Source organism: Mustelus asterias, chromosome 23, assembly GCF_964213995.1.
Source record: "Mustelus asterias chromosome 23, sMusAst1.hap1.1, whole genome shotgun sequence".
NCBI lineage: Eukaryota > Metazoa > Chordata > Chondrichthyes > Carcharhiniformes > Triakidae > Mustelus > Mustelus asterias.
Window position 1 is genome coordinate 53,969,404 of NC_135823.1, and position 24,364 is coordinate 53,993,767.

At 47.7% G+C, this 24,364-nt stretch overlaps 1 protein-coding gene across 1 annotated transcript; it reads right to left on the minus strand.

The window, feature by feature from the left end:
* Positions 1 to 451: 451 nt before the first annotated feature.
* LOC144510799 (cytochrome P450 2K1-like) lies at positions 452 to 24,007 on the minus strand. The gene is made up of 9 exons (XM_078240690.1): positions 23,716 to 24,007; positions 21,572 to 21,734; positions 15,789 to 15,938; positions 14,236 to 14,396; positions 13,474 to 13,647; positions 12,616 to 12,757; positions 6,123 to 6,310; positions 3,071 to 3,212; positions 452 to 2,341 (listed from the first exon to the last, which is right to left on the minus strand). Exons 1-9 carry the CDS (start codon positions 23,914 to 23,916, stop codon positions 2,163 to 2,165), a joined length of 1,500 nt encoding a protein of 499 aa, XP_078096816.1. The 5' UTR covers positions 23,917 to 24,007; the 3' UTR covers positions 452 to 2,162.
* Between the last annotated feature and the right edge of the window lie 357 nt (positions 24,008 to 24,364).

The following is a 24,364-nucleotide window of genomic DNA, read 5'->3' on the forward strand; positions in this document are numbered from 1 at the left end:
CCAGACCAGTCACAAACGAAAAGTACATTTACAGCTTCTGAAGCAAACTGTGGTTTCCTGCTCTTCCGCGGCTTCCCCTTTGAAGTTACCGGCGCAATTGGAGCTGTCCCAGCGGGGAGTCTTCCTGTCAAACAGCCGTATCGCACTCCACATCATGTAATTGCTTTCTTTCCTCAAACCACACACAAGCTTGTAGAAAAGGTAAAACTTTACAAATAACATTCACACTGACTGTCTATCGTTATAAGAATAAAAAGTTAAAGAATGAATAACTTGCATGAATGTCAGAGGCAGTATAAACCTGAGGACATTAGCCACAATGAAGGGTTATGTTTGTGATACATTCTAAGTACAAAGTTCAACCTTTTAGGTACAAAATACATTAACCCTTTCCCTTCTTCACTATATTCAAATCATTTGCCAATTGTATCAATAATTATAATGCTAATAGATTAATAATCAGTGCCCAAATACACTAATAATCCATTAATAAACCCCCTATCGCACAAGAGCTGAATCTCCTCCAGCTACAACTCTCAGACCACCCAATTTTTCACTCTGGGGTCACAGAAGGTTGAAGGCGTTAAATGGGGTCACACGGGGAAAAGGCGAGGGAAACATTTCCTTTCGTGAATCTGCGGCATCCAATTTCTCATTCCAAAAATTAACCTTGCAAATCAATCCGCAATGTCACACAGCGTGCAGATTGGGAAGGTCATTCTCAGGTTCCCTACCCTCCAGGGAACCAGCAACCTGAGCAATGATGGAAAAGATGGTAAGGAAACGATAAATTGGTGGATGATGCATGTCTTGATATCTTGCCCAGTAAAATACAGCTCATATTCATAACTTTGAACATGGGCTGTGCCTGTATGGAAGCTTCTGGAATTGTCTTTATTGATTTAAAAATGGACACTGATGAACTGTTAAGATGAGTCAAAGACGAGGGGACAAAGATTTAGATTCAGGATGACGAAGAACATCTTTACACCCAAGCGGTAAAGACTTGAAATGTGTTGTCTATAAAGATGATCGAAGCAGCGACAATCAATGGTTTGAAAAGGAAAATGGATGCGAGCTTCAGGGAAATCCATTTACAGAGCAACGGGAATCCAGGGACAGAATGGGACTGAGATGGTAAATTTACAAAAAGACAACATGGATTCAACGGGTCAAATGATCACCTTCATTGCCATCATCACTCTATTCTAGGATTGCTCTGGTGTCTCCATGGATTCAAGATTAATTTTCAGAACGTTGCCAGGACCAACCGAGAGAATAATTATTGGGGCATCAAAGAATTATGCATCGCTTTTTCATTCTTTGAACCGTTTATCAGATATAAAAATATAGATGATGGGAATAAAAGGCTGGCATTCAATGATGTGGTTGGAGTCCAATAATTGGCTGGCACTGTGGGAACAGACGTGTTGGACGACCAATGGAAGTGTCATAGAGTCGGAGCAACTGGAGGTGAGAGGTCAAATGATGATGCTTCCAGGAATGCATTCATTCACCTTCCCATTCACATGGTTCTTGGAGAACAGTGAAACGACTGCACACTAATGTGTATTAAACAAAGGAGCAACTGGGTGGAGGGAGGGGCTGATTGATCCTAAATGATCGTTATAATAAAATAGTAACAATGATTGCAATGGAGAGGGGAATGATTTCACTAAAACTGGCACACAACCATCACTCATAGTTAGCAAATGCACCATGAATAAGATGGAATCCCACCCACCACAATTTACTGACAAACACCCTGCTGCTTAGATGAAACCCACTCACTCTCCAGATTAAGGTTGAGCAGATACTTCCTTCAGTGCAGTCAATGGGTGATTAAGAAGCAAATTCAGAAAGTGCTTAATGGAACTGGGAGGTTAATGGTGAGATATCATTTGTGTGCTGTAAATGGGACTCTTGGCTTGGTAGGAAAACCCACCCAGAAAGTTCTGGAACTTCACAACTCATGGTGTATCTCTCAACTCCCTGAACCTTCTGCCCTGTTTGTGCATTAATGACAGGGTGTGTTGTAGACACACCATAAACTTCACCCACACATCTCAGCCCAATGATAAACGTTACAGAGACCGTGTAAAAAAAGCCCCACATATTTCTATAAGTGATTAAAGAAGATATCAGGAAAATCTTTGCGTAAATCAGCGACGGACTGCACACACATACGGGTACTTAGGGAATGAAGTACCACCCACACCCGACTCAAGTCCCAATTCAATGACATCTGGTGGAACTTGAAACTTGAATTTTTGTACCAGAGCCGTAAAGAACAGGAACAGTTCCATCTTCGCCAGGGTCTCACCAGCGCAGGCCCTCCGACCTACAGAAAAAAATTGCACAATTGTCAATGATGCTGCTCAAAGAAACAAAGTTATTCAGAATGATTTTTAAAACAGCAAATGGGACATTGCAGTTTTATACAGCAGTACAGAAACTGAGGCTTAACAAGTGCAGTTTTGTTCTCTTATTGAACGCCACTAAATAAAATCTCACTGGGTTGAAGTATTTGTCCCTGTGGCCTCTGTATCTCAGGCTCAGAACAAAATTAAATGCTTCAGAATCTCTGAGAAAAAGGGCCTCCAAGCCCCACTCCAGAGACTTGAGCACAAAATCCAGGATGGTGTCTGGGTGCAGAACGGAGAGTGCCCCTTTCAGAGGGACCATGTTTCAGATCAAACATTAGACTGAGGTGCAATCTGGCATTGTTTGTGAATTGCTGGCAGTGTCCCCTCCATTTCAATAGTGACTATGGATCAAAGACATTGGCATGCTGAAAGTTATGATGCCCTGAAACTGTGAAGGTGCAGTTTTAATAAATGAGTGTTCCATTAATTCCCAGTTCAAGCTTCCTTAGCCAGTCTCACCATTGTGGAGATAAGTAGGTTTAGGCAGTCTGAATAAAAGGTCACCAACATCCCACACAACCCCAAGAAAAAGATAATAGGCATAGAACTCCCTTAATGCTGCATTTCCCACATGTTACTTTCCCCAGCAAGGGAGAGAATGTTTCCACCAATACACAATCCAAAAATGTCAGACGTTGTGCTACCTGCAGAGAAAGGTATGAAGGCTTCTCTCTTCACAAACTTGCCCTCAGCATCCAGAAAGTGAGATGGGTTGAACTCATTTGGTTTTTCCCATTGGGTTTTATCATACAGCACAGAGGACAGCAATGGAATCACATGGGTTCCCTGGAAATATAAGTTCATAAAGAGAATTAATCCATTTAGCCCATTGAATCTACTCTGCCATTCGATCATGGCTGATATGCTCCTCATCCCCATTTTCCTGTCTTCTCCCCATAACCCTTCAACCCATTACCAATTAAAAATCTGTCTGACTCCTCCTTAAATTTATTCACTGTCCCAACATCCATTGCACTTTGGGGTAGCGAATTCCACAGATTCACAACCCTTTGGGAGAAGTAGTTTCTCCTCAACTCTGTTTTAAATTTGCTTCCCCTTATCCTAAGACTGTGACCTCTCATCCTAGAATGCCCCACCAGTGGCAGCATCCACTCCACATCTATTCCTTTTATCATCTTTTATACCTCAATTAGATCTCACGTCATGCTTCTAATTTCCAGAGAGTATCAGCCTAAACTGTTCAATCTCTCTTCATACAACAAACCCCTCATCTCTGCAATCAATCTAGTGAACCTCCTCTGAACGGCCTCCAATGCCACTACATCTTTCCTCCAATAAGGGGACCAAAACTGTGCACAATACTCCATCGTTGCAACAATCCTTCCTCACCTTTATATTCCATTCCTTTAGCTATAAATGTCGATGTTCCATTTGCTTTCTTTATTATCTGCTGTACCTGCATACTAGTTGTCTGTGACATTAAAACAACATTTCTTTGTGATGCTTTTATTTTTCTATTGAAAGGCATTGCTGAAAATATTTATACTGTTGTTAATCAGTCACGTCAGTGTGAGATAAACATAGAATTTCCATTCCAATTCTGGCCCCTTAGCCAGCCCCAGCTTTACTCATTGCACCAGCAAGAAGTAACACTTTCAGCTGTCTGGGTCCAAACTCTGGGTTTCCCCACCTTATCTTCTCCATCTGTCACATCTCTCCCCCTCAGACTGTACATTTGTGCTCGCCATGTCATCGTTGGGTGCTTGTTCACCTCTGTCATATCAAATTACAGGGCCTTAGCACAGAGGCCACCACTCCAGCACAGGGACCGCCGCTCCAGCACAGAGATCGCCGCTCCAACACAGGGACCGCCGCTCCAGCACAGAGGCCACCTCTCCAGCACAGCGACTGCCGCTCCAGCACAGAGATCGCCGCTCCAGTACAGAGACCGCCGCTCCAGTACAGAGACCAGCACTCCAGCACAGAGACCGCCGCTCCAGCACAGAGATCGCCGCTCCAGCACAGAGATCGCCGCTCCAGTACAGAGACCAGCACTCCAGCACAGAGACCGCCGCTCCAGCACAGAGATCGCCGCTCCAGCACAGAGATCGCCGCTCCAGCACAGAGACCGCCGCCCCAGCACAGCGACCGCCGCTCCAGCGCAGAGACCGGCACACCAGTACAGAGACCGCCACTCGAGCACAGAGACCGCCACTCCAGTACAGAGACCGCCGCTGCAGTACAGAGACCTCCACTCCAGTACAGAGACCGGCACTCCAGTACAGAGACCGCCACTCCAGCACAGAGACCGCCGCTCCAGTACAGAGACCAGCACTTCAGCACAGAGACCAGCACTCCAGCACAGAGACCGCCACTCCAGCACAGAGACCGCCGCTCCAGCACAGAGACCACCACTCCAGTACAGAGGCCGCCACTCCAGTACAGAGACCGCCGCTCCAGTACAGAGACCAGCACTTCAGCAGAGACCAGCACTTCAGCACAGAGACCGCCGCTCCAGTCCAGAGACCGCCACTCCAGAACAGAGACCGCCACTCCAGTACAGAGACCAGCACTCCAGTACAGAGACCTCCACTCCAGTACAGAGACCAGCACTCCAGCACACAGACCAGCACTCCAGCACAGAGACCAGCACTCCAGCACAGAGACCTCCACTCCAGTACAGAGACCACCACTCCAGTGCCGCTATTGCAGAGATACTGGCCGGGATTTACCAGTCGCAGGCGGGATGGAATTTTTGGCAGACCTGCAAAAAATTCCATTCTCACTCAACGTGAATTTTCGGTCCTGCCACAATCCCAACCACTGCCTTTTCAATCGGAGAGGATTGAAGCTGAGGTCCCATTTCTGACTTCCTGGGAGATGCAAAAGATTATCCGGTCATTATTACAACATTCCCAGTCTTGCTAAATGAATGCAAAATACTTCATGAGTCTGCAGAGGTATATGAAACAGTAGCTTTACTGGAACACATCTTACTGCTCTGGCTTATACTTTCCATAAGGGTGTACACGAGGCAAAATAAATCATGTGATGTTGCATCACTTCCTGTGATAATATACAATTAGAATTAACATATTAAAACCCAGTATACCACATGACACTACACTACAATGGTCACATTGCTGTTTGCTGTGCACATATCGAATGCTGCATTTCCCACATTACGATGATGACGACACTTCAAAAGTATTTTATTGGATCTAAAATGCTTTGAGACATCCTGGAGTCATGCAAAGTGCTTTATAAAAGCAAGTCTTCCTCTTAAGCCGAACTCAGTTTATGTTATCTCTCCTGATATCTCCTGCTGTGGCTCGGTATCAAACATTTGCTCCTGAATATTTTGTTCGGAAATTCAAATTCTGCATTAAAAGGTGTGCAATGAAAGTTTTGGTTGTGAACACATATGTTTCCAATTTATTCTCCCTTCCTCCCTATTCATTCACAGCTTAAAATAACCTCAAATAATGCAATGGACAATGAGGCCTTTCACGCCATCATTTCCGTGCCGCCCTATGATTGGGTTTCTACTTATTTCCACTCCTCTGCTCTTCCTCCAACAATTTTGGTACATTTCAGTCAATGACAGCTACCACTGAGGCACAAATGGTGCAAAGTGTAATTAGATGCAAACTTGAGAGATCAAATCCTCCCCAGGATCTCCATTAAGTGTCAGAATGTCAGGCCCCAGTTGTGGCCATAGCTTCCCGAGAGTACCTTTGGAATGAAGAATCCTTTGAAGGTTATGTCCACTGTGGTTTCGTGTGGGAGGTTCATGGGCACGATGTCACCAAACCTCTGGATTTCGTGGATCACCGCCTCAGTGTACGGCAAACGTTTCCGATCCTGAATTCTGGGAGATCGATCTGATCCAATTACTTTGATAATTTCCTCGTGAAACTTTTCTGCAAGACAAAAAGATTTATAAAGTGATTGAAAGTACGGTTCTGGCTTTTTTGAGGCAAGACAACTCCTGACTGATGCGCTATCAATAAGGCGAAAGACTACCGATATGCCAATATAAGTGTAGGCTTTTATTCACAACAGAATCAGGAGCAGATCCCAACAATTAACCGACCTGGACTGAACAAGGGGGAGGAGACAGCCACCTTTATACTAGGTGCTGAGGGGAGGAACTAAACTGGAAGGGGATGTGTCCAGGTATGACAAACACACACAACGGTGGTCCATATAGGACAAAGGCACAACTGAGGTCCACCACATTCACCCCTTCCTTTTAAAAAACAACACGGGGGTGAAGCGGAAACAATATCACAAGTCCAGACGAACCGGTGGCTTGATCCGTCGTCGCGATCGTCGTAGTGCAGGTCGCAGAGTCGTCCGAGCAGGGAGCGATGTCGGCCCAGGCTCCGTACAGTGAGCGTCGAGAGAAGGCGCTGGGTGGTGTGAAGCGGACCGATCCGTCGTCCCGTCCAGTCGTCGGGTACTGCGTGGCGACGGCTCCGGCGACTCAAGCGAGCTGTACATAGGGGCGAGAGGAATGAGCAGTGGCCCTGGTGGCGTATGGGGAACAGTGGGAACCGGAGCTGGGGGGTGGGGGGCCACAACAGGCTCTGGGCACACTACATTGGGGACAGGGACTGAGGGAGGAAGAGGCGTAGCAGTCTCCGAATGGACGACACCAGGGACCGTGGGGCGGAAGGACGTGTTGACCTCCGGGGCACCCGCGGGTGCCAAGTCACGGACAGAAACCGTGTCCTCCCGCCCATCAGGGTACGCTACATAAGCATATTGGGGATTAGCATGGAGCAGTTGGACCTCCTCGACCAAGGGATCTGCCTTATGGGTCCGGACATGCTTCCGAAGCAGGACGGGTCCCGGGGACATCAGCCAATCCGGGAGCGAAGTACCCGAGGAGGACTTCCTGGGAAACGCAAACATCCGCTCGTGAGGGGTCGTATTGGTCGCTGTGCACAAGAGTGACCTAATGGAATGTAATGCGTCCGGAAGGACGTCTTGCCAACGGCTGACTGGAAGGCCCCTAGACCGTAACGCTAATAGAACGGCCTTCCAGACGGTTGCGTTCTCCCGCTCTACTTGACCATTGCCCCTGGGGTTATAGCTAGTGGTGCGGCTGGAGGCAACGCCTTTGGCGAGCAGGTACTGCCTCAGCTCGTCACTCATGAAAGAGGACCCACGGTCGCTATGAATATAGGCTGGGAAGCCGAACAGGGTGAAGAGCTTGTTCAGGGTCCGAATCACTGTAGCCGTGGTCATGTCCGAGCAGGGGAAGGCAAAAGGGAAACGTGAGTATTCGCCAATGATATTCAGGAAATAAACATTGCGGTTAGAGGAGGGGAGGGGGCCTTTAAAATCAACGCTAAGGCGCTCGAACGCGCGAGTGGCCTTTACAAGGTGCGCCCTACCTGGCCGGTAGAACTGCGGTTTGCACTCAGCGCAGACCCTGCATTGCCTGGTAATCGTCCGGACTTCCTCAAGGGAGAAGGGCAGGTTACGGGACTTGACAAAATGGAAAAATCTGGTGACACCCGGGTGACAGAGGTCGTTATGGAGGGACTGTAGCTGGTCTAGTTGGGCACTGGCACATGATCCACGGGACAGGGCGTCTGGGGGCTCATTGAGCTTCCCGGGCCGGTACATGATGTCATATCTGTAGGTGGAGAGCTCAATCCTCCACCGCAAGATCTTGTCATTCTTAATCTTGCCCTTTTGCCTGGTGTTAAACAGGAAGGCAACTGACCGCTGGTCCGTAATTAAGGTGAATCGTTGGCCCGCGAGATAATGGCGCCAGTGCCGGACGGCTTCCACGATGGCCTGGGCCTCCTTCTCGACCGAGGAGTGTCGAATCTCAGGGCCTTGTAAGGTCCGGGAAAAGAAGGCCACCGGACGGCCCCTCTGGTTAAGGGTGGCAGCGAGGGCAAAGTCAGACGCATCACTTTCCACTTGGAATGGGATGGATTCGTCCACAGCGTGCATCGCGGCCTTCGTGATGTCCGCTTTGATGTCATCGAAGGCCCGACAGGCCTCCTCCGCCAGGGGAAAAGAGGTCGATTTTAGGAGCGGACGGGCTTTATCTGCGTAACGGGGAACCCACTGGGCATAATAGGAGAAGAAGCCCAGGCATCTCCTCAGTGCTTTGAGGGTAGTAGGGAGGGGAAGCTGCATAAGGGGACGCATACGGGCTGGGTCGGGGCCAAGGACACCATTTTCTATCACGTACCCAAGGATGGCGAGGCGGCGTGTCCGGAAAACACACTTCGCCTCATTGTATGTGAGGTTCAGGAGAGTGGCCGTACGAAGGAATTTTTGTAGGTTGGCATCATGGTCCTGCAGGTCATGGCCGCAGATGGTGACGTTATCCAGATACGGGAAAGTGGCCCGTAGTCCGTGCTGGTCCACCATTTGATCCATGGCCCGTTGGAAGACTGAGACCCCATTGGTGACACCAAAGGGGACTCGGAGGAACTGGTAGAGGCGGCCATCCGCCTCAAAGGCAGTGTATGGGCGATCCTCCGAGCGGATAGGGAGCTGGTGGTAAGCCGATTTCAAATCGATCGTTGAAAAAACCCTATAGTGCGCGATGCGGTTGACTATGTCCACGATACGGGGAAGAGGATATGCATCTAGTTGGGTATACCTGTTTATGGTCTGGCTGTAGTCAATCACCATGCGGTGTTTCTCCCCCGATTTAACTACGACCACTTGCGCCCTCCAGGGGCTGATGCTGGCCTGGATAATCCCTTCCTGGAGCAAACGTTGTACCTCGGACCGAATGAAGGCCCGGTCATCCGCACTATAGCGCCTACTCTTGGTGGCTATAGGCCTACAATCCGGGGTGAGGTTATCAAATAACGGGGGGGGGGTGATCTTGAGGGTCGAGAGACTGCAGGTGGTGCGCGAGGGGCGCTGCCGTGACGGCGCCTTGCAGACGGAGAGCGGGGGATAAGGGCCATCGTACTGCAGGATGACGCTTCTATGATGGCTGAGGAAATCTAACCCCAGCAGTACAGCTGCGCAGAGTCGCGGCAGCACGAGGAGCCGAAAACGCTCGTAGACTGTGCCCTGTACCGTCAGCGTCACCAAGCAGCACCCGAGGACCTCCACTGAGTGGGAATTCGAGGCCATGGAGATGGTCTGGCTCCAGGGTCGCACGGGAAGGGCATATTGACGCACTGTGCGAGGGTGTATAAAACTTTCCGTGCTCCCACAGTCAAACAGGCAGTTTTCTGCATAACCATTTACCTTGATCTCCATTATGGACTTGGAGAGTTGATGTGGCTGCGACTGGTCCAAGCAAATCGATGCCACTGTTGAATTAAAGAAGAATCCATCTTCGTCGCCGTCTGATGATGTCACGGATGAAGCTTCCTGCTCAGCTTGCCTTGATGCCAGTCTCAAAGATGGCGACTCCCGCACTTCCGGTGACCGCATCAAAGATGGCGATTCCCGCACTTCCGGTGACCGCATCAAAGATGGCGATTCGCGCGCAGCCGCCGCCTGCATCAAAGATGGCCGCGCCCTCGGAGCACACATGGCTCCACGAGTCTTCAGAAGCGGCTTTGCTCGGCAGACTTTAACAAAGTGGCCTAGCTTACCGCATCCGGAGCAAATCGCGTCCTTTGCCGGGCAGTGACGCCGAGGGTGCTTAGGGAGGCCACAAAAGTAACATTTGGGCCCTGCTGGAGCAGCCGTCGCAGTGGAGCCGTCGGTGGAACGGGATCCAAGGTAAGACCCGAGATTATGGGAGGCTGCTTCTAACGTTTCAGCCATCGTGGCCGTTTTCCGGAGGTCTAGGTCATCTTGTTCCAGCAGACGCTGCTGGATGTATGTAGACTCAATGCCCGCAACGTAGGCGTCGCCGATCAGATCCTCCATGTTCTGAGCTGCTGAAACAGCCTTACAGTCGCATGCTCGGGCGAGGACTCGCAGGGCGCGCAGAAATTGGGCGCACGATTCTCCTGGCTGCTGTTTGCGGGTAGTTAGGAGGTGTCTGGCGTAAACCACGTTAGGGCTCTTTCGGAACTGCCCTTTTAGGAGTTCGATAGCGTCCGCGTAAGTAGCAGCGTCCTGGAAGATTCCATAGACAGTTTCGCTTACCCGGGCGCGGAGCACGTGGAGTTTAGCAGCGTCGGTGTCGATGGCCGTAGCGGTGTCGACGAATGCTTCGAAGCAGTCCAACCAATGATCAAATTTATCAGAGGCTCCAACCTCTTGAGGGTCTAATGCTAACTTGTCGGGTTTTAGAAACTGCTCCATACTAGTAACTGTTGTGAATAAAATTGATGCGCTATCAATAAGGCGAAAGACTACCGATATGCCAATATAAGTGTAGGCTTTTATTCACAACAGAATCAGGAGCAGATCCCAACAATTAACCGACCTGGACTGAACAAGGGGGAGGAGACAGCCACCTTTATACTAGGTGCTGAGGGGAGGAACCAAACTGGAAGGGGATGTGTCCAGGTATGACAAACACACACAACGGTGGTCCATATAGGACAAAGGCACAACTGAGGTCCACCACACTGACCTCATTAGTCATTAGACCTCATTAGACCTCATCAGCCTTGGTTCAAACATGGGCAAAAGAGCTGAATGACTGCCCTTGACAATATCCAGCATTGGACTGACAAGTGAAAAGTAACATTCGCGCCACACAAGTGCCAGGCATTGACCATCTCCAGCAAGAGAGAATCCAACCATCAACACTCAAATTTCAATGGCATTACCATCACTGAATTCCCCACGATCAACATCCTGGGGCTTTGCACTGACCAGAAACTGAACTGGACTATCCGTATAAATACTATGGCAATGTAAGCAGGTCAGCGGCCAGGGATCCTACACCAAGAAACCTACCTCCTGACTCCCCAAAACTAGTTCATCATCTACAAGGCACTAGTCAGGAGTGAGATGGGATTCTCTCCATTTGCCTGGATGAATGCAGCTCCAACCATACCCAAGAAGCTTGACACCATCTGGGAAAAAAACAGCACACGTGATTGGCACCCCTTCCACATTCACTCCATCCACCACCAATGAACAGTGACAACAGTGTGTACAATCTACAAGATGCCCTGCAGGAACTGACCAAGGCTCCTCAGGCAGCACCTTCCAAACCCACGACCAATACCATCTAGAAGGGCAAGGGCAGCAGATACATGGTAACACCACTACCTCGAGGTTCCCCTTCTCACCATCCTGACTTGGAAATGTTTTGTTTTTCCTTCACTGTCACTGGGTCAAAATTCAGGAACTCTCTCTCCAATAGTACTGAGGGCGTACCTCCATCACAGAAACTGCAGTGGAATCATAGAAGAATCATAGAAACCCGACAGTGCAGAAAGAGGCCATTCGGCCCATCACATCTACATCGACCACAATCCCACAGAGGCCCTACCCCCATATCCCTACACATTTACCTGCTAATCCCTCTAACCTACGCATCTCAGGACAATAAGGGGCAATTTTAGCCTGGCCAATCAACCTAACCCGTGCATCTTTGGACTGTGGGAGGAAACCGGAGCACCCGGAGGAAACCCACACAGACACGAGGAGAATGTGCAAACTCCACACAGACAGTGAACCAAGGCAGGAATCGAACCCAGATCCCTGGAGCTGTGAAGCAGCAGTGCTAACCACTGTGCTACCGTGCCCCCACCGTGCAGTGGTTCAGGAAGTTAGCTCACGACCACCTTCTGAAGGGCAACTAGAGATGGGCAATTGTTAAGACACAGGTCAAAAACTCCAAGGTGTTTTATGAAGTTAGCCCAGGCCCTAAGTTTTACATTTGATTTTGGTTTTAGGCATAAGGTGTTTCATTCCAGGGATGATTCAAGTGACCCACTGGAGTCACATCCCCAAATCAAGCTCCACTCAACAATCCCCAAAGGACCATGAAACCACAGAACACTGCATTAGTCCAAATTAAAATCAACGTGATATCAATTATATTGTCCCAGCAGCAATAAAGGACACCGGTCACAGACATCACGGTGTCAACAACTTCCAGGGCCTGCTTGAAACATACTGCAGAGGAACCTGATTAAAATACATTTCTGAAAGGCACAGCATGGTCACACAATAAATGCTGGTAATAGACAGTGACACCCACATTCCGTAAAGAGGGAGAAAAAAAGTTCAAAATCACACCCATGATAATCTGAGAATGAGGCACACAAAATGACACAACAAGATGGGTCCAGAATGGAATCAGACTGCTCCTTACTCTGAATCTCTGGATATTTCATCATCAGAAGCATTCCCCAACGAATTGTGGTTGAGGTGGTCTCCATCCCTGCAGCAAATAGATTGATCGCGGTGAACGTTAAGTTGTTTTCATTAAAGTATGAATTAGGATTGTCCGATTCCTACAAGAGATAACAAGAAAAGAACTCAGAACTGGGATTGGAACCAGTAGAGTGCGGCATGGGTGCATTATTAACCTGAATTCTACATTATTGGGAAATGCAGTACAGAAAAGGGGCCAGGAATAAGAGGCAGCAATGGGTTTGCTCCAGTGTAGTACCAAAGGAATGCTGCAGCATCAGAGTTGCCACTTTTGATAAGGTGTCAAACAAAGGCTCTGTCTGCTCTCTCGGGTGGATGTATTGCAAAGAAAAGGAGGGGGGTTCTCCCCGCTGTCTTAAGATTTCTATTCTGTCTTTTATGACCTGAGGATGTTGCAAAGTGCCTGACAGCCAATAAAGCGTTGCTTTTGAGTGTGGTGACTGTAGGCAACAAGCAGCCAATCTGAGCTGGGAAAATGCCCACAAACAGCAATGTGGGATTGACCAGATAGTCTGTTTTCCTGATATTGGTTGAATTCACATCACAAACAATGAGTACATTTGAAAAGTGCCTCATTGGCTGGAATCTGCTTTGGGACATCCTGGGGGTTCGATAGACAGAATGTAAATGCCGGTTCTTTCTTTTATAAATGAATGATACTTTCCACAGAATCAGACATTTACAGCCCATCCTGCCATGCTGGGTTGAACAAAGTTCCCTTTGTTGTCCCAAGACATCATAACCAGAGCTTATAGAGAATCTACAGCACTTCTTAAGAGGGAAGTCGTGTTTCTACCTGTTGTTGTCGCAACATGAATGCATCAATAAAACTCCTCAGATCATTCTCATCCAGGTTCTGATGGTGATTGATGAAGAGGGTCTTCAAGTGAGCAATATTCTCCTCAGTATTGGAGAACATTTTTTTGTGTGATCCAGGAAGGAATCCCAAGAAGGGAAATGCATTGTACAGCTATGGAATAAAAATAAAGTGATGCAATTTATCTTGATTTCAAAGTTAACCAATAACCTGCTCACGTCCCGTATTCCACAATGAGAACAGTGCAATGAATAAATCTTTAAAATGTTTTGTATCTATCACATTAAAGTGTCCAGATTGTGCACCCATTAGTGTTCATCCGAACAAAGAGCTTCGGGACAAATGTCAACATGAATCTCTTTGATTATTACCCACCTGCTTCTTTATAGCTCAGAGTTGTAACATTCCTCCTTCTTATTAAATAACAGCACAGGAGCAGGAGGAGGCCACACAGCCAATCGGGCCTGATGTGCCCATTAAATTAGATCCTGGCTAATCTCTATATTTAAACTCATCTTGGCTCCATAATTTTAAGGATCTCGAACTAGCTCAAACACAATGAGAGTGTAACCTCCTTCAGGTAAATTATTAAGGTGCGCTTCTCCTCCACATAACTAATACATTGCACCACACAGGCTTTTTGAGACTCCACTATAGATCCCCCACCCCTTTCAGCTGCTGCTGGTCGCAAGTGCTCTTTTCTAGAATGTATTTCTGCTGCTGATGAAAGACGGGATTTACCTGGACCATGGGTGAACCAGCAAGTTGAATGTTTTCATTGAATCTCTTTACGATTCCGACAAACCTTTCATCTTCATAATCAAATCTGTCACCAAAAAGTATCGAGCAAATTATGTTGCCAACTGCAGCATTCAGTTTGATGGTTGGGTTAAAGGGTTGGCCTGAAAAGAAAACATGCACACACACAATCTAGTGCTGATCCTTCAAAACAAAATCACAATTGCATTGCTCGTGAGGTAACGAGGGCACTCGGATTGTTCCCGAGGCTGTTATAGGAACACAGAGAGGGGTCAGCAGGGATCTGACTAGAATTTTCTAATCCACCCTAGATATACAAATTGTGCTGAGGAAATGGAGAATACATCCTGAAATGAGAGATGGATCAACTGGAAAACTATAACCCAGTTGGTCACAGCGGTTCTTGGAGAAATTCTTTGATTGATTTTGGGGGAAAATACAGAGACACGGGCACACCGCAGTCAGTGGAATTACTTTTGGATTAATCCAGCAAAAGGCTAGCAGGGACACAATGGACTGTATGTCCTCTTTGTAATGTTTGCTCAGAATTTATAATCTCCAGGATGGTGTGGTGAGGTACTTAAGAGGGACAGCAAGATGGCACGGTAGTTAGCACTGCTGCCTGACAGCGTCACAGACTCAGGTTCAATTCCAGTTTGGGTTACTGTCTGTGAGGAGTTTGCACATTCTCCCCGTGTCAGTGTGCGTTTCCTCCGGGTGCTCCAGTTTCCTCCCACAGTGCAAAGATGTGCAGGTTAGGTTGATTCGTCATGTTAAATTGCTTCTTAGTGCCAGGGGGTTTTGCAGGTCAAATATCTGGTGTTAAAGGGATTGGGCCTGGGTGGGATTGTTGTCAGTACAGGCTCGAAGGGACATGGCTTCCTTCTGCACCCCACTGGATGCCCCGCATGCAAACACTGCATGGGAATTTCCCAGAAAGTTTAACATTCCACAGATTACCCTGCACTGGGAACCATCCGATACCCTGACTTAAATCACAGACTTTGTTCTGATTCTTTCAGGAGAGTGGTATCTCTTTAAAGGTAAGGAAGATTTAGTCACCTGCAACTCCTTGGTAGCTATGGTACTAATCGCACCTCACCAGACCCCCTTACTATGACTGTGACTATTATCTCACTCTACCCCCTCACCCACTCACATTACAGACTTACCTTCTCTCCTATCAAAGTGGCCTGGACCCTTCAGCCTACCTGGTGTACAACAACGAGTGCTGTTAAAAATAGGGCACGTGGCCTCACTGCCCCTGATTCTGCTGCTCTGCAATGAAGTGTCCCAGGAACCGGAACGCTGTACTTTTCCCTTCAGGCCCAAGTCGGAAAATCAGCTGGGAAATACACAGCTTCCAATCCAGGTAAGTAAAAAGGGGCAGAGCGGCAACCTGACTGTGATTGCCACTCTCGGAGGTTCTGGGCCTTGTGTGATTCTCTATAACTCAACTTCATTTACAAATAATTAGAAACACACAGAGAAAAGAAACATTGATAATTCTGTTTCTTTACCTCACACAAACTCACTTTTATGAGAATCAAACATTTTTATCAGAAATTCGGTTTCCTCAATTATTTTGTCTTCAATGGTTTTTTTGCCCATTCCAAAATCTCGTAGGGTGGTTGAGGTGAACCTTCGCATTTGTTTCCATGACTCCCCGTGACCAAAAACAATGCCTACAATTAAATCCATCAGAAAGAAGTCATTAAAACTTCAAACACAATGAAAGATGTTTGACTTTACACTTATTATACTAATACCTCTTCAGTTGTCGATTAACTAGAATAGAAAGTGGTGGAAGCCTAGAAATTACTACTGTTTAAATTATTATTGTCACGTGTATTGGGATACAGTGAAAAGTATTGTTTCTTGTGCGACACAGACAAAGCATACCGTTCAGAGAGTACATAGAGGAGAAGGAAAGGAGAGGGTGCAGAACTTGTGCTGCAATCACACAGCGGGCATCGAGAGAGATCAGCTTAATATATGGTGGGTCCATTCAAACGTCTGATGGCAACAGGGATGAAGCAGTTCTTGAGGTGGTTGGTATGTGTTCTCAGACTTTTGTATCTGTTTCCCGACAGAAGAATTTGGAAGAGAGAGCGTGGGGTCTTTGACAGCCCAACTGGTCAATCCTGGTGTTCAGGCCCCAAATGAGCCTTCCCCCTCACTCCTGTTTCACTGAACGCAAACAATAATTGACACTGGCTTAATTTTAAATTTCAAATTTGGGATTATTGATTCCTGTTGACACAAATTCTTAATGCATGAATAAAGATGTTAATACCTCTGTTAAAATCACAGAAAATAGGATACTACATGAATTTGCCAATCATTTCTACATTAATATCACCAATTGTAGTTTATACTAATCGTTTGTGGAATTGATGCGCGATTAAATCACTCGGGAGGCTAGATTGTACCCGGGAAATAAAGGCTTTTATTACTAACAAGAATGGAGCACACTATATACAATACAATCCCATACTAAAGGGTCACCAGGCAGTGCAGTGACCTTTATACTTCTCCAGGTAGGCGGAGCCAACTGGAGTGTACCACAGAACAATATCAACAGGTAGAACAGCCCAACCCTAACCCCAACAGTGACAACAGTAACATATCTACAAATACCCATAGTGCTGACCATCTATGGTTCAGTACTCATGGTGGTAACCAACTATGGTTCACCACTTTCACCCCTCCTTTAAAACAAAGGCCGGCGCGGCAAAAAAAACAGAACAACTGTTCATATATTCACAAGTTCAGTCGTATTGGAGGACCGCACCATCTCTGCGACCTCCTCAACACTGGCGGTAACGCCGGTTCTGGTGACCGTGGTGACCTTCTCTCCAAGGCGGTGTCCAGTGACTCCTCCAGTTCCTCATGGATGGGTGGACTACGAGGTGGCGACAATCTACTGGACTCGAGCACGCCTCGAGGTGGCGACAATCTCCTGGACTCAGGCAAGCTGTACACGGGAGTAAGAGGATTAAGTGGTGGTCCCGATACTGCCCGCGCCGTGTCAGGAGGGGAGATAAAGGTCAAGGGGTCCCTAACTAGGGGTGTGGGAGCGACTGGGGTTTCCAAGTCCCCTGCAGATGCCAGATCTCTAATAGAGACCGTGTCCTCTCATCCGTCAGGATATGCCACATAGGCATATTGAGGGTTGGCGTGGAGGAGATGGACCTGTTCAACCAAAGGATCGGACTTGCGGGTCCTAACATGCCGCCGCAGGAGGACAGGTCCTGAGTACATCAACCAAGACGGTAATGAGGTCCCAGAGGAAGACTTCCTAGGGAAGGAAAACATCCTCTCTTGTGGAGTAGCGTTGGTTGCCGTACACAGGAGTGAGCGGATGGAATGGACGCATCAGAGAGTACCTCTTGCCAACGGGAGACTGGAAGACCTTTAGACCTCAACGCCAGTAAGACAGCCTTCCAGACTGTAGCATTTTCTCGTTCAACCTGTCCGTTACCCCTAGGGTTGTAACTCGTAGTTCTACTTGAGGCAATCCCTTTTGAGAGCAGGTATTGCCTCAAGTCGTCACTCATAAATGACGAGCCCCTATCACTGTGGATATAGCTGGGGTAACCGAACAGGGTGAAAAGATCCCGTAATGCTTTGATAACCGTGGCAGCAGTCATATCTGAACAGGGAATGGCAAAAGGGAATCGTGAGTACTCGTCAATCACGTTGAGGAAGTACACGTTCCGATCTATCGAAGGGTGGGGGCCCTTGAAGTCCACACTCAGTCTTTCAAAAGGGCGAGTGGCCTTAATGAGGTGTGCCCTGTCAGGTCGGTAGAAGTGCGGTTTGCATTCAGCACATACCTGGCAGCTTCGGGTTATGGACCTGACATCATCCACTGAGTAGGGTAGATTCCGGGCCTTTACGAAATGGAAGAGGCAAGTGACCCCCGGATGGCAGAGATCATTGTGGAGGGCCTGTAATCGATTCTCCTGCACACTTGCACATGTTCCACGCGACAGGGCGTCTGAGGGCTCATTGAGCTTCCCCGGACGGTACATGATATCATAGTTGTAGGTGGAGAGTTCGATTCTCCACCTCAAGATTTTATCATTTTTGATCTTACCCTGTAACGTGTTGTTGAACATGAACGCCACGGACCGCTGGTCCATGAGCAGGGTGAATCATTTTCCCGCCAAGTAATGGCACCAATCCCGAACGGCCTCCACAATGGCCTGGGCCTCTTTTTCCACCGCGGAGTGCCGAATTTCAGGGCCTTGGAGGGTGCGAGAGAAAAAGGCGACGGGCCTTCCCGCCTGGTTAAGTGTGGCGGCCAGGGCGAAATCAGATGCATCACTCTCCACCTGAAAGGGGATGGACTCATCAACAGCGTGCATCGTGGCTTTCGCGATGTCGGCTTTTATCCCTTCAAAGGCTAAGCGAGCCTCTGCTGCTAGGGGAAAAGAGGTAGACTTGATGAGCAGACGGGCTTTGTCCACATAATTGGGAACCCACTGTGCATAGTATGAAAAGAAATCTAAGCATCTTCTCAGTGCTTTGATACTAGTGGGCAGGGGAAGTTCAAGGAGGGGACGCATACGGTCTGGATCAGGGCCAAGGACCCTGTTTTCCACCACGTATCCGAGAATTGCTAGGCGGCGCTTGCTAAATACGCACTTCTCCCTGTTGTAGGTCAGATTCAGGTGAGACGCAATGCGTAAAAATCTAAGGAGGTTGGCATCGTGGTCCTGCTGGTCATGGCCGCAGATAGTGACGTTATCCAGGTACGGGAAGGTAGCCCGCAGCCCGTTCTGGTCCACCATTCGGTCCATTACACGCTGGAAGACCAAGACCCCATTCGTGACGCCAAAAGGAACCCTTAAAAAGTGGTAAAGACGACCATCCGCCTCAAAGGCCGTGTATTTTTGGTCCTCTGGGCGAATGGGGAGCTGGTGGTAAGCTGACTTCAAGTCAATGGTGGAGAATACCCGGTACTGCGCAATCTGGTTGACCATGTCAGATATGCGCGGGAGAGGATACGCATCCAGCTGCGTATATCTATTAATGGTCTGACTATAGTCTATGACCATCCGGGGTTTGTTTCCAGTTTTAGCCACCACGACTTGCGTTCTCCATGGACGAGTGCTAGGTTGAATGATCCCTTCCCTGAGGAGCCGCTGAACTTCAGATCGAATAAAGATGCGATCCTCAGCGCTGTAACGCCTGCTCTTGGTTGCGATGGGCTTGCAGCCTGGCACGAGATTCTCGAATAAGGATGGTGGGGTGATTCTGAGTGTCGAGAGGCTACACGTGGAGCGCGCTGGGCAATTTGGAGGCTGCTGTGCTCCCACTGAAAGTGGAGGGAGTGGCCCATCGTACTGCAGGGTTACACTCCTCAGGTGGACCATAAAGTCTAGTCCCAGGAGTATCGGAGCGCAAAGGTGTGGTAACACGAGGAGCCTGAAGTTCTCGTAAACTGTGCCCCGCACCGTTAGATTGACCATGCAGCCCCCTAGCACGGTAACAGACCGGGACCTCGACGCCATCGAAATTGTCTGTCTGACAGTCCGTAATTGGAGACCGCACCATTTCACGGTGTCAGGGTGAATGAAACTCTCCGTGCTCCCGCTGTCAAACAAACAATGAATTAGGCGTCCACTTACCTCTATGCCCATCATGGACTTGTCGAGTCTGTGAGGCTTGGCCTGGTCCAGGATGATTGACGCCACCGTTGGGTCTTGAGTGCAACTGCAGGCAGCTGAGATGGTTGATGATGATGACCCCTGCTGGTCGTCTGCGGTCGGTGCCGACCAAAATGGCTGCGCCCATGGATCGCACGTGGTCGGTGGCGCTAAAAGTGGCGGCCCCTGCAGGTCGCACGTGTCTTGCGTCTTCATCGTCAGGAATGACGGCGCTCTGGAATCGCACATGGTGGAAGACCTCGAAGAAGCTGGAGACAAGGAGACAGGCTCTGGAGAATCACACGCCGCGCTGCTATGCTTGGAGGGTGGTTTGGTCCTGCAGACTTTGGCATAATGCCCTTTCTTTCCGCACGCGGAGCAAAATACCATTCTAGCTGGACATCGCTGCCGAGGGTGTTTCGCCAATCCACAGAAGTAACACCGCGGGCCTCCTGGAGCTGCCGCCATCGTCAGGTCCGAGGTTCAAAGCACAATCACGCAGTTTTTCGGAGCCGCTGGGTAAAGTTGAGTCGGTGGCGGTACTTGCCACGATGTTCCCACATGGTCAGTGGGGTACGTTTCTAGACTTCTGGAGGCCGTTTCCATTGTGTCAGCCAATTCTACCGTCTTAGCGAGGTCTAGGTTACCTTGCTCTAGCAGCCGAAGGCGAATATACGATGAGCCGATTCCCGTCACGAACGCATCTCGGATCAAGTTGTTCGTATACTGGGCCGCCGACACTGGCTTGCAGTTGCAGGCTCTGGCTAGCTGCTGTAGTTCGCGCAGGTACTGTCCTGTCGTTTCGCCAGGCTGCCGCCGTCGAGTGGCTAGAAGGTGTCGAGCATGGATCTCGTTTGGCGGTTTGTTGTACCATTTCTTAAGTAGTTCGATGGCCCCTTTGTAGTCTTGGGCATTGCGGATTGATGAGTATACGGTGTCGCTTACCCTCGCGTGGAGGACCCGCAGTCTATCAGCGGCATTTTGAATGGCTGTTGAGGCATCGATGTAGTCTTGAAAACACTTGAACCAATGGTCGAAAGTGTTCGACGCTTCTGCCGCACGTGGATCTAAAGTAAGCCGATCGGGTTTCAACATTTGCTCCATGGTTTTTTTTTTACCAAAATTTTGTTAGTAATAAAATTGATGCGCGATTAAATCACTCGGGAGGCGAGATCGTACCCGGGAAATAAAGGCTTTTATTACTAACAAGAATGGAGCACACTATATACAATACAATCCCAGACTAAAGGGTCTCCAGGCAGTGCAGTGACCTTTATACTTCTCCAGGTAGGCGGAGACAACTGGAGTGTACCACAGAACAGTATCAACAGGTAGAACAGCCCAACCCTAACCCCAACAGTGACAACAGTAACATATCTACAAACACCCATAGTGCTGACCATCTATGGTTCAGTACTCATAGTGGTAACCAACTATGGTTCACCACAGTAATTACCGCGTTTTACAGAAGTTACAGAAAATTGGTAACCAATCACATTCAAAGGGTTGGTTTTTATCTTCCAAAGTTCATTAAAACATAAACTTTAGTAAAGTGAACCTTTGACAAAGTCTGAAAAATATTAATTGTTTGAAGCCAGACAGGCTGCAGCCAAATTTGAACTGACAGATTTTACAACAGTGAAGTTAAAGGTGAGAATTACCGTGTCCCTTTATAGTTGCCTCAAATATCGGGATGTGTGCTCTTCCACCAAATTCCTCTGCATGTTTGACAAGTGCATCATTCACTGTCTCATAGCCGGTCAGCACCACTACATTCCTGAATCCGAGCTTGATGCTGAATACTGTACCGTACTTCTCAGATAGCTGAAACAAAAGCAATACATTTCCATGAACAACTCATTCAACTATTCACATCACATGCCTTGTGCGGCTTCTCAATAATACACTGTAACATGTTCACCATGGATGAGGAAGCACCAGAGCTTGATAAGGACACTCACACTCACCAGATACTGGCACTTACTCTCGTGGGTAGTAGAGAGTCAGGATCTTCATGTGGTGAGTCACTGGGCTTGGGAGAGTGGGGCTGCAGCCAAGAGCAATGAAAGGATAATTCATGTACCAGCTCCAGAGTGTGAGGTTGCAGTCAAATTCAACTGCTGTCATTGCCTGGACAGATGGCAGAGAGGATACAAAGGCTTTGCACCAAGCAACCAGCCTCTGGTTCTGTGTAAAGATCTGAAGATGGTGGGTATTACTGGCTGGTACATGATGCTAGTATCTAATAGGTCCTATTGATGGGTGTTAAATACCTCATAATTTAACTTAATACGGTAAACAGGTGCTGGATATTGATCAGTTAATTTTACTCAGATCTGTATGTAACGATGAGTCAACCTCCTATCCCTCAAATATCTCTGGTATAAAGGTGATATAATAATGATAAGGAGTCAATGACTGCAATAAGGAGAGATGATATCTTGGAAGGGTCTTCAAACAAGGATTTGTGGGTAGAAATTCAGAATGTTAAGTGGACAGTCCATTTCTGGGATTGCATAAATCTTGTCCGATTTTCCCTCTCTTCAGCTCTGACAAAGGGTCACCCAAACTCGAAATGTTGGCTCTATTCTCTCTCCACAGATGCTGTCAGACCTGCTGAGTTTCTCCAGCATTTTCTGTTTTTGTGTTCGAACCAGCTTGTCTCCAAAATCATGAGGGAGCTAAACAAAGTAGTTCGGGAGAGACTGTTCCTATTGGAGGAATGGTTGAGAAGCAGAGGGCACTAATGCAAAGCAAACGCACCAACGGTGACATCAGGGATATATTTTTAACACAGTGAGTGTTTAGGATCTGGAATGCACTGCCCAAGACAATGGTGGGGGCAGATTTAATCATGATTTTCAAAACAGAATTGAATAATTCCATGAAGTGAACCTTCTCAGAACTGCTTCCAGTACAAGTTTAATCTTCATTAAATACGTAGACCAAAAGTGTACACAGTACTCCAGGTGCGATCTCACCATTGTCCCGTACAGTTGGAGCAAGCCTTTCCTACTTTTATTTACCCTTTCCATTGCAATAAAGAGCAGCATTCCATTTACCTTTCTAATTCTTCGCTGTGCCTGAATGTTAACTTTCTGTGGTTCATACACCAGGACAGCCAGATCCCTTTGTACTGCAGCATACTGCAGTCACTCTGCATTTAAATAATATTTTAATCTTCTATTCTTCCTGCCAAAGTGGAAAACCTCACGTTTCTCACATTTAACTCCATCTGACAAATGTTTCCCCACTCACTCAACCTATCTACAATGGTGTAGACACGATGGGCCAAATGGTCTCCTTCTGCACCGTAACAATTCTGTGGTTCTTTACCTGTCAGTATGATGTCAATTTACCAGCACAGCCTTTGGGGGAAATCAGCTGCACTCTGGTTGGTTTTCAGTGTTTAACAACAATCTGCATTCACATAGCGCCTTCAGCATAAAAATGAATATCGCAAGGCACTGAAGAGGTGGCAAACAGCAGAACAGCTTTCCGATTTAAGAACAATAAAAGAACATAGAACATTACAGCGCAGTACAAGCCCTTCGGCCCTCAATGTTACGCCGACCTGTGAAACCAATCTAAAGCACATCTAACCTACACTATTCCAATATCATCCATATGTATATCCAATGACGCTTTAAATGCCCTTAATGTTGATGAGTTCACGACTGTTGCAGGCAGGGCATTCCATACCCTTACTACTCTCTGAGTAAAGAACCTACCTCTGACTTCTGTCCTATATCTATCACCCCTCAATTTAAAGCTATGTCCCTGCAAGAATCTGGTTTTCTCTTACCTTCATCAAAGATTCACTCGGCTTCTTCAGATCCAACATGTGCAAGTTGCCAATCACTGGGAGAGGAGTGGGTCCCGGGGGTAAGTTGAGGGTTTCGTGAGATTTAGACCCAGTGTTAAAATACACCAGAAGGATAATGGTCAGAGCAGCAAACAACACCAGAGTGGCAGAATCCAAAGAGAATACACTTAGAATTGACATACTGGGATCTAAACTGGCGATGTGACCAACAGGAGTTATCACAGTTTATGTTAGATCTCAGCACCTTCCTGAATGAGCTCCTAAATCCAAAAAAGATAAGCTCACACAGGTCGAGGTGGTTTTCAGTTGTTACTCTCTTGCTAACTGGACTTTCCCTTGTTGAAACCTTGTCATGTAGCAACTTATAAACAGGATAAAGCTACATCACACTAGCAGCAAGGGCGGGACATGCAAACTTATCCCCTCCCACACTCAAAATCGCTGTCAGTTACACTGAGATGATCAGGTTGCTTCTGGATAAAGTATTAAATTCCCGTCCCCCTACTTGGGAATTATATAATCACATTCTCCTGTGAGACGTGCAGGAAGCCAATCAAAATAAGAGTTCAGAGGAAAGTGGAGGATGGTCATTGATGAAACAGTCAAAGATAGAACCCAACACAAAGCA